This window comes from Lineus longissimus, chromosome 5 (assembly GCF_910592395.1).
Source record: "Lineus longissimus chromosome 5, tnLinLong1.2, whole genome shotgun sequence".
Lineage (NCBI taxonomy): Eukaryota > Metazoa > Nemertea > Pilidiophora > Heteronemertea > Lineidae > Lineus > Lineus longissimus.
In genome coordinates, this window is record NC_088312.1 from 965,729 (window position 1) to 977,216 (window position 11,488).

General features: G+C 45.3%; 2 protein-coding genes across 2 annotated transcripts; both read right to left on the reverse strand.

Moving 5' to 3' along the window:
• Nucleotides 1-581: 581 nt before the first annotated feature.
• LOC135487695 (uncharacterized) lies at nt 582-4,322 on the reverse strand. Its single transcript, XM_064771740.1, has one exon. The coding sequence runs from the start codon at nt 4,320-4,322 to the stop codon at nt 582-584; it is 3,741 nt and encodes a 1,246-aa protein (XP_064627810.1).
• A 78-nt stretch (nt 4,323-4,400) lies between these two features.
• LOC135487418 (S-crystallin SL11-like) lies at nt 4,401-10,181 on the reverse strand. The gene is made up of 5 exons (XM_064771052.1): nt 9,928-10,181; nt 8,184-8,276; nt 7,833-7,948; nt 7,407-7,517; nt 4,401-7,115 (listed from the first exon to the last, which is right to left on the reverse strand). Exons 1-5 carry the CDS (start codon nt 10,058-10,060, stop codon nt 6,954-6,956), a joined length of 615 nt encoding a protein of 204 aa, XP_064627122.1. The 5' UTR covers nt 10,061-10,181; the 3' UTR covers nt 4,401-6,953.
• Between the last annotated feature and the right edge of the window lie 1,307 nt (nt 10,182-11,488).

Here is an 11,488-nt window from a genome sequence, read left to right on the forward strand (position 1 = left end):
AAACCCATTTTGACAAGATGGCGGCGCCCAATTATAAAGTGGGCGAACCGCTATAAAGTATTAATTTGGAGTCCCCAAGGATGTCAACTTGGAGAAGGAAGATAGGTAGTTCAGAGAACAGTGTCTCTGGAACTGTTTTAGGTGAAATATGGTTGATTTTAACGAGCGACTTTGTTAGATTCTGACCCGAAAATCTCGACTCCACTCACAAACGATAGACAGTTTTACAAACAGCTGATGGTGTACAAAATGTACACTGTACATGATACATGTAATACTATACGTGAAGATGAGTCACAGCGTCTCTGTGCTGCATTACACTCAAATTGTGCAATGTCAATGCTAAAAACAAAACTGGCGGCAGATTTGAAAGATAAATTTATCAGTCCATGATAGAAGTCCAAAATACACAGGATATTGAGGGAGATGCTTGACAAAATCTTAAACCTGTTAAACTCAAGTGGGTACCAATCTGGTTGGGCAAATAGGGGATTTAAGATAAAATAAGTAGTATAACTTACTTTGAAAGAAAGGTGTCGTGAAAGAGGGGTATTCAAGATGGAGGGAAAGACAATGTGAAACTATGTATAAGATAGTTTAAGGGACACATAATTTTGAAACCCGACATTTGCCGAAAATGTTACAAGCTCAAGGCGCGGAATTGTGGTTTGGTGGAGTGGGGCCACCCTAGCCTTAGACGAGAACAGGCGGACGCTAATACCATCAGCTGTTGGCCACAGCATGTAGGCAACAGCTCCATATGCATGAATGCTGGCATCCCCGAAAACATGAAGTTGGGGAATTCCAAATGCGTCGTCTGGTTTAACTGACCTAGGGACAGACACTGTCTCAAGTTGTTTGAAACTGGAGAAAATCTCATTCCATCGCTGAACCTGGTCGGGGGGCAGACCAGTGTCCCAACCAAAGTCCTTGAGTCTCCAAATGTCCTGCATGGCAATTTTGGCAGTGATTGTGACTGGGGTAGCAAGACCAAGTGGATCAAAGAGAGTTGACAGATGAGACAATACAGACCTCTTAGTCAAAGACGAGTCAGGTGGATCCTTCACCTTGAAATGGATAAAATCCGTGCTATGATCCCAAGAGACCCCAAGGGTCTTGACGCTATCGTTACCGCTACCTCCAAGACTAATAGACTCACCACTATGCACACTAGCTGGCTGACCTTCAGGTTTACCGATACCACGAGAAATGTACCACTCCTTGACTCTGAAGCTCCCTGTCGCTAGGATTTCATCAAGATCACTCATCTTGCCTCGGGCAACGTCTGTCTTTCCACAGGAATGTATCAGGTCGTCCACGTATCGATCTTCTTCTAGGACCTGGGCAGCCTCCGGATGAGACGTCTTGTGGCGCTCAGCTATCTTCAACATCACTAGGCTCGCCATGTCAGGGGATGATCGATCACCAAATGCAACTCTGGTCAGCTTGAAGATTTCAGGGTCTCTTGTGTCATCCCGGTTTCGCCACAGAAAACGATGCACCTCGGTATCCTCAGGCTTCAACAAAATCTGAAGGAACATTTTAGAGATGTCACCCACAATAGCAACTAAGTCCTCCCTGAACCTAAGCAATACTCCAAACAAGTTTCCAATCAAATTTGGGCCCTTATATAGAAAAGAATTTAAGGAGACACCCTGGAACTGACAAGCTGGGTCAAAGACTACTCTTAGGGGTGTGCTGAGTTTATCAGGACGGTATATGCCATGATGCGGCAGATAAAACCTAGGCCTCTTCTCAAGATCACAGGGGTCAACCCTTACGGCCCATCCCTTGTCGACATACTCCTGGACGGTGGCATCATAAAGCAAAGCCTTCTCTGGAGTACGAGACAGACTCCTTTCCAAAGAGATTAGCCTCTTCTTGGTCAGGCAATAATTGTCAGGCAAGAGACAGGGATCTCTCTTCCAGGGTAAACCGATCATGTATCGGTCCCCCTCCAGACTCACAGATCTCTCCAACAGCGCTAGAGACTTCCTGTCCTCTGAGGACATGGGATCAACAGGGCATTGACAAGTTGGGGCTCTGACCCCAAGCACCTCCAGATCATACAAGTCAGACATATCGACCTTCCTAACCAGATTCACAGACAGCCGCTTAGGGGCCTTCCCCTCAGAACCGATTACATACCAACCCAGTGGGATGCGCTTGGCTATGGGCTCAAAATCCAATCCACGCCTGACCTCTTCCTCTGAGTGGAGATGACTGTACTGAACCCCCAATATTAGGTCGACTGGACCACCAGGGTGGGAGATGTTCAAATCCCTGAGATGAGAAAATGAATGCAAATATTCCATGTTCAAAGGTGAGACCTCAGATACTGTGCAATCCATCTCATGAGCCTCAACTAAGTGCTCCTCCCCTCCATCCAAATGGGAAATCCAGAACTTTAGTCTACGACTATCCTGCTGGCCCTGCTGTGACCCACCAACAACTTGAACTTCAATGGGCTCGTTCTTGCCCTGGAGGCCCAAACCTCTTGCAAAATCCCTCCGGATAATGTTGGTCGTTGACCCTGAATCAACCAAGACATTCCCCTGCCTGATCCTACCATTCTCAGCCCTAAACAACACCCTAACTACAGGCAGAATACCATTTTTGTCAATAGCCGCTGTGGCAGAACCTGAAAAAGGAGCAGACTGGACAATCGGAGGTGGAGAGTCAACATGTAGCATCACATGATGCCACCTAGTGCATCCAGCTTTCCCACATTTCCTCTTCGACCTGCAGTCTTTAGATCGATGACCCCTGACAAGACATGAAAAACACAGATTATGTGTCTTGACAAGATTGTGACGTTCTGAGACTGAATTACTGACAAATGTGGGGCACTCAGGCACCTTGTGTGGCTCAGAGCAGATGTAACACTTATACTTGACAGCCTGCGCAGCAAAGGAGCGACTACCGGTACCTTGCTTTTCATACTTACTACCAGCAACACCCTTGTCAGTGGAGCGGAGATCCCCAAAGTCTGGGTCGCACTTTGCCCTGACTTTCTTGCGTAGGAAATCGGTTATTGATGGCGCGCGTATAGGGTCACGCTCGCGAATATGGGCGGCTGTGTCCTGCCACTTGTCAATGAGGTAATCAGGGAGACGCTGGACGATGCGGCGTAGAGTTGCAACGGCGTTCACATCAGCGAAGTACTGGAGGCGCTGCAGACCTGCGATGACATTAATAACATCAATGGAGAAATCACGAAGTGCATCTCTAGAATTATCAATCTTTTTACCCCTTGCAATTCTATCAATAAAGGCACGAGCAACTACACTGCGGGCCCCAAATTGGTCCTTAAGTTGTTTCAACGCGGTTGCATACATCACACCTGCACATCCTAAACCAGCTATCAAACGTTCAGCATCACCAGAGAGATGCATTCTCAATTGCGCAAGACGGGCATCATCTTTGAGATGTGGTTTCTCATGAATGTGTAGTTTAAAGCTATCGATAAAGTCTACATAATCGATCGCTTTACCGCTGAACGATTTTATCTTTAATGTAGGAATGTCTCTACCCGCCTCTATGCGATAGAGGGCAGACGCTATAGTCAATTCACCACTGACACCACCGGGCAATACCCTCTCTTGAAACTCCACCAGTTCATCGATCCACCGGTCGAAGGTGGGCTCTGGATCCAACGCGACTCCGGCAGAGAGTCGAACACCAGACCGAATCGAAGACGGGCTGGCAAGCGGTACACCAATGGACGGTGTACTTGACAGCGACAATGGACCAGCAGCAGTCATCACTGGGGACAAGCCGGGTGGCAACGTAGCAGGAACAGTCGGCAGCGAGGCGGAAAACAGCCCAGGAGGGGCCGTCGTGGCAGCAGCAGCAGTAGTACCGCTTGGCGGCGACACAGGAACCAGTCCAGCAGGGGGCGACGTGATGACAGCAGTGACTGGCGGCAATGACACAGGAACCAGTCCAGCAGGGGGCGACGTGATGACAGCAGCACCGGATGCAGGCCCACTAGTAGAAGCTGTGGGGGAAGGTGGCCGAGCTTTGGCCAGCTTCGATTGATGGGCAGCGGCTTCATCAATAAAGTTGTAATACACCTCAATCAGTTCCGCCTCCCAATGAACAAATGCATCAGCATCCGTCGAATCTTCCTCCACCAGCGAAATCATATCAGTATTGATGTCACATGCCTGTCTAAAGTCCGCTGCAAGGGCATCCAGTCGCTCAAGTCTCAGCAGCGAAATCGTGTCCTTATCGATGTTCTCTTTAAGGCGGTTGATAGCCCTCGTGCAACGGGCACGCAGTCCTTTGCGTTTGCTCTTTAAGTCTTCCATCGGCGCCATGTCGATCTTCACCAGTGCAGAAGCAGGATTCAGAAAAGAATGGTGGAGACAGGGATGGAAAACTCAACAATTCGGGAGTCGATTTCTAATCTTCTTTTAACACCATAACATGGGGTTTTCTGAAATAGTACAAACATGTGTCACAATCAGAAACAGTACATCACAACCATACTTGTAGTATACAAATGTCCTCAAATTTGTCTTTCCTACAACATGGTCTTACACGGAGAACTAAAACCTACATATTACTGTCACACAGATCATTGAAAGCAGTCCTAAATATTCTCACAACTTAGTACATGACATAATGATATTGGTACTGTAAAATCGCTGGGAGACGTTGCTCCTATACACAGAGTGCATGCTCAATGCATAGATGTACGCATCGCACGAGGCGCACACTCATCGAAACTTCTGGCGAAGCATTCAAGACAACGGACAATCAAACCTTGATTTTGATGTACACCTTTAACTATTCTGAATGACAGTGGGCTAGGGGTTTCTGTACATATTTTGCTTTTACCTGAATCTTGAAACCTCCCGATTCAAACCATAAAGAGTTACAAATGAAACGGCCAGGGGCCATTGTGCTCACCGTATAGATATTTGGTGCTTTGTAATTCATCCAGATTAAGAAACATTGAACATGTATAGTATATAGGTCAAACCAAAGTCGGTATGACATGTGATGTATCGTTGCTTGGAGTAAGTACCATAAGAATATCATCAAAAACAAGTCAATAATAAACGAGATATTGCACTTTTTACCTATTTTAGTTTTGGCCTCCTGGTGGCCGAGTTGAGTACCAGATCAGATCGAAATTCGGTGTCCGAGGCTACATGACGTAGGGAGTCATGTGTATCAAATTTCAAGTTCAAAGCTTTAGTGGTTAAGAAACGTGCCATAGTTACAATCAAACGACAAATTTACGCCATTTGACCTCTGTGACCTTGAAAAGCAGGTCAGATCAAAAACTCATATGATATGTGATGTATCCTTGCTAGGAGAACCTACCATAAAAATGTTATTGAAAACGAATCACTAAAAATAAGCAAGATATTGCACTTCTTACTTTTTCCATTATGGCCCCCTGGTGGCCGAATAAAGAATCAGATCGAGCCAAAATTTGGCATCAGAGGTTATCTGATGTAGGGGGTTATATGCACCAAGTTTCAAGTTCATAGCTGTACTGGTTAAGAAACGTGCCATAGTTTACACTCTAACGGCCAATTTACGCCATATGACCTCTGTGACCTTGAAAAGTAGGTCAAATTGAAAACCCGTAAGATATGTGATGTATTCTTCCTAAGGGTACCTACCATAAAAATTTTATCGAAAACAAGTCACTTATAAGCGAGATATCACACTTTTTAGATTTCCACTTTTGGCCCCCTGGTGGCAAAGTTGAGTATCAGATCAAACTGAAATTCAGCACCAGAGGCTATGTGATATAGGGGGTTATATGTACCAAGTTTCAAGTTCATAGCTTTAGTGGTTAAGAAACGTGCCATAGTTTACACTCTAACGGCCAATTTACGCCATATGACCTCTGTGACCTTGAAAAGTAGGTCAAATTGAAAACCCGTAAGATATGTGATGTATTCTTCCTAATGGTACCTACCATAAAAATTTTATCGAAAACAAGTCACTTATAAGCGAGATATCACACTTTTTAGATATCCACATTTGGCCCCCTGGTGGCAAAGTTGAGAATCAGATCAAACTGAAATTCAGCACCAGAGGCTATGTGATATAGGGGGTTATATGTACCAAGTTTCAAGTTCATAGCTTTAGTGGTTAAGAAACGTGCCATAGTTTACACTCTAACGGCCAATTTACGCCATATGACCTCTGTGACCTTGAAAAGTAGGTCAAATTAAAAACCCGTATGATATAAGATGTATATTTGCTATGAGTACCTACAACAAAAGTTTCATCGAAAACAAGTCACTAATAAGCGAGATATCACACTTTTTAGATATCCACATTTGGCCCCCTGGTGGCCAAGTAGAGAATCAGATCGGAGAGAAATTTAGTGTCACGGGTCATCTGACCTAGGGGGTCATGTGTACAAAGTTTTAAGTTCATAGGCCTAGCGGTTAAGAAACGTGCCACTGTTTTTGAACTAGGATACGACGGACGACGACGACGACGACGACGACGACGACGACGACGACGACGACGGACGACGACGGACGACGGACACTGCGGTATTGTATAGACTCCCCTACGGTGAGCCAAAAACCCACAAAAAAGAGGGACGAAGTCCGCGAAGACCTTCCCTGACAAATCGAAAATGGCTGAAGCGCATGTTACGTCATCGCAACTCACGACGCGGGGTTGTCTCAGCGCGCGCGCAAGTTAAAGTTAGCGAAAGAACATGTCAAAGGTGACGATAGGCAAATAACTGGGAAAATAGGCGCAATATTCAAAACATCGTCCATAAGAAAATCCTTCAAACTAAGAATGTTTCTTGCGTTCACAAAGTGGCAATCGTATCCACTTTTTGGAACTGAGGAGAAGCTTTATCTGCAACCTAAAATGCTTGTGCGTGGTGGTTGATGTGTCCATGTGAAGGAAGGCTGACGCTTATTGATGCATTTATAAGTGAACTAGGAACATTGACTGCACTATATAGTGGTAACTGGTCTCTTCTCGAGCCATTCCTTGATGCGTGGGATCTCCTTAATGCGACCGAAGAACGCGAGACATTTCGAGAATGTGGCGAGTACCTCCTTCTGCTCAGATACCCAGCCCAGCACATGAAACAGTTGAATATCAGCGATCGAGAGCTGAAACATAAAGAATGTGTCTTCCGTCAATGAAAAGATAAGCGCCCCCTGAATCTTTATACTTAGTCAACTCCTACGCCTCCCCTCTCCACCGCACCGCAGGAAACCTACTTGGCTATACAATAAATCAAGATCAACTGCTTGTGAAATTGCATTCTATTTACCAAGAAACCTCATGTTGGAACAACAAGTAGAACAGTATTTCAACATTAGAGCCGGCATATCAAAAATTACGCCCGTGCATGACGTAGCATCTGTATATATGCCAAACTTCGTTTCTAGGCAACTTACTTTGTCTCCCACGCAGAAGCCATCTCCGCCCTTGTTCTTACACAGCGCCTTCTCGAAAATCTCAAAATGCTTCGGCAATATCACCTCCTGCATCTCTTTCAGGAGTTCGTTCTGAAATGCATAAAGTGTTGAAGGTATATATGTATATATAAAACACGGAACATCTCATGATAGTACATCATGGAGTGTTGACGGAATGCAGTCTAGAGCAACGTGTTCAAAAGGCACACGTAAGAGCCCACCCCCCCCCCCCCCCCTTCATTCCGACTCTCATGGGTTTGCGTCACCACTCTCCGGCTTCACCAATAGAGTGAACTACAACTGTCCAGTGGAAAGTGACAGGATGACGACAGCTTGGTGCAGCCTTGAACAATGCCATTGTTCACACCCCCCCCCCCCCCTCCTCACCCCGTCAGTAATAAGTACCTTTTTGTCCTCATCCTTCTCGAAATGTACACCCATAAAGTCTTTCATCATGTCTCGTGTATGTTCTATCATTTCATCAATCTTTGCCTCTTCCATTGAGTTGCTGCCATTGAACCCTGAAGTTAAAGTTCATACACTTCATCAAAATCAAAATACATGTATATGCTGATACAGATGTGCGGTGAACTCTTATAGTTAAGGACACAATTAGATTCGAGGGGGGGGGGGGTTAAAGAATTAAAGGAGTTTCACAGTCAAATTTATAGATATTTCGGGAACAAAGGTCGAAGGTTCGTTCGTACCACGACCCCCTTGTCGACGCATGTGCCTCACCACACCACCCGCACTTACCAAACGTTCTTGCAAGATATTTAGCAATGGCAAAGCTCTGGCAAATCCTCTCGCCGTCGACCTCCAGGACGGGGACCACTCCATAGGGCATATCTGCAAACATTCAAAATATGCATGTGAGTTTCATGATCGTGGTTCAACAACCGGGCAGGTCGGCAATTTTCCGGAAACTGCGAAGATGGTAATGGTGCCGGGTCGATACCACAGGGCGTCTGTAAAAGACGAAATGAGAAATGAGAAATGAAATGAAAATAAAATGGAAATGGACCCCTGAGGCAGATTCTAGTCTGCAGATAATGGGTTGAGATAAAACAAGAACTTGAGTGGGTCAGCGATTTCTGGTCTGCAGCTGACCCACATTAAGCACATGGCTAAGACCAATGTAAGACAAAGGCTGTCAAGATGGCGAGTTTTATTGATGCAGAGTCGGTAAGTGCTTCATTACTCGCTCAGAAATTGGATAATGACATCCAACATAAATTTTCTGGCCTACTGACATGACTGAAAGGTTGTAAACCATCAGCAAAGAGCATGAGATTGAAAGGAGTCATAGGGCAATGACAAATGAGTGATGAGAGTGTACCAGTAGTTGTCTGCAACATACATTATGTACATAGCAATGCATGCATATGCTTCATGTACATAGGCAAGCCTATTGTGTCATCCTGTGTCCGCGGATTTTAGCTGGTGCTAGCATTGTCATGCTAGGCAAGTCACTTTACATAGGCCTATTATAAGTACAGGTGACCCGCAACCTGCTAAAACCCACCCGCGCACAGTACGGTAGGCCTAGCCTACAATGGCTACATGTCTGCTCTGCTGCTGCCACATCCCCGTGCAGCCTATTACTACATAGGCCTACTAGCCTTTAGCACGATGACCATGGCAGTATGAGGCGCTATGTGGGACTTTAATTGTTTCCCTAAATTATTTCAAATAATGTCATTGTTTCAAACAAAAAATGAACAAATCAGAAATTATTTCATCCAATAAAGTACGTTTTAGAAACAATTATTTTGTATTCAAACCAGCGTTTTTATTTTTTTAACCATCGGTTTATTTTCAAACCAGGAAAACATACACAAATTGTTTCCATACCATAGTAGTTCTGCAAGTCCATGGTTTGGAAACCATACCAAGTTGTTCTTTTTATTATTTCAAACCATGTGGATTCGCAAAGTCATTATTTCAATGCCAGTGCCAGTGCCAGGTTTAGAACCAACCCCTGAGCCTGTCCTAAGCTGCTATAGCCCATGTGGATTTGTAATATGTTTTGTGCCTTAAATCAATCCTAACAAGTCGAAAGGCTTGACCCCCCTGCCTTTCCTTATTGTTTCAATCGTTTTACACATTGACTAGGCAGAGACCCTTACCATAAGGATCAATCCTGAGGAGATCAGGGGTTAATATGCCCTTCCCTCGTCGCAGAGACCCTTACTATAATGATCCATCTTGAGGAGATCCATCTTGAGGAGATCCATCTTGAGGAGATCAGGGGTTAATATGCCCTTTTCCCGTCGCTCAAGTTTTGTACCAAAAGGAAATATCAACCAGGCACAACGCAGTAATATTTCTGAGATGACCCCTATGATCTGCCCATGTGGCGCTTACCGTAAAATTCCATATTTTATACACACTCCTTTCCATTTCATTTTCATTTCATTTCTCATTTCTCATTTCGTCATTTACAGACGCCCGATACCACAAGCCCAGCTACACGCACATCTATCTAGCGTATACTCACGTGTTTTTGCTTCAGGCCATGACACCCTATCGTAGCGAATGTCATCATACTCTACCCCAGCCGCGGCAAAAAGGAGACGTGAAATCTCTGCGAATCCCCTAGCATTGAAGTAGTGAAGTTTGTAGGATGGCATAATGGAGTATCGTCTAGCTCGGCCGAGTGTTAAAGCTGTACAGCGAGGTGATGTATGTAATACGCCCGGGAACACAAGTCACCCTGACATTGCATAGGCACGTCCGATCAACTGTATTGTATAGTCAATAAATTATTCCAGGAGACCGGCTGAGCGAAAAGATATCACAAGCTATAGCATGTTTAATCACGCTTTGGTCACAATTGGGCCAGTCATTTCGTTTTGTAGGCTTTCCCGTGCACCATAGAAAATAGGGTACTGTGCTCAGCGGGGACCTATTTTTCAGAATGAAAATTAACATGACAGATGCTTTGTTTATAAATTCAATATTTTATCATAAAATATTGTTTATGATGTAACAAGAATCGGGAAAATATGAGGCGAGGCGGGATGTTTTGACAACTCGGACCAGTTCTTGACGGTAGGAGTGAAGTGGACTTGGCGCCTTTGGCAGACTTACATTCAATATATATTTTACACCAAAATATTGCCAATGAGATAGGCATTTTTACAGAAGGTGTATTACGTGGTTGGGAGTTGAGATAGACAGATGTCAAACTTTGTCCATAAACTGAGTTAGGCAATTTGTTTAGGAGCATGACTGGAGTAGGCCTATCGATCAATGGATACAACTAATTATGGTGAGCCACTCGAAATTTCTTTCCACCCGAGACATTCTTAGGAGGTTCAACGTTTCCTCTGCCAATCATATACGTTTGAAACGTTTCTTCGGGGGGCTTTTTCGCCTCTGGTTCAGAGTCAGTCTGACTTTCTTCACTATCGTACACGTCCTCCAACGTCCTGTTGACGAGGTAAGTGGACTCGTTCTCCATTCGTTGGTAGACCCTGTCCACCGAGTGGCGGATCAAGTGGGCGGTCAGTGGCATGTCCTGAGTCGCATCTAACGCCTCGTCCAATGACTGGTTTCTGTGTCTCCTAGGCAAAGGCGCAACCAGTGCAGTCGCTGCTGGGGTGAAACTGTGCCGCAGCGTTTCTGACTTTGTTTTAGCGGCATCACGACGCAGAGATGTTGGTGATAGCGATGGCACGTTAGGCCGGCTGGAACCAGGCCTCGAATGCGACCCTCTCCGGTACGGCTGGGGCGAACCATCAGGTGTGATTGTACTATGGCCCTGCTTGGCCTTGGACGTGTTGAGGCGCTCTAATGAGTCCAGACTTCCCCTCCTTTTCTGAATCACTTCAAGTCGTTTCTCAATCAGCCGCGATGCTCCTTTAAAGAACTGAGGAGCAATGTGTTCCTTGTATTGGCGTTGTAAAACAGGACTGGCCGTCGGTGTGGGGCAGGTTGATGGTGGGTTTGATTTTGGTCTCTTCACGTCAGGGTCTATGACGAGATTATCAAGATAGTGCCTGAGGCACCTCGATGAGGGTGGTGCTGGCCCAATATCAGGCATGTGAACCTGTGCC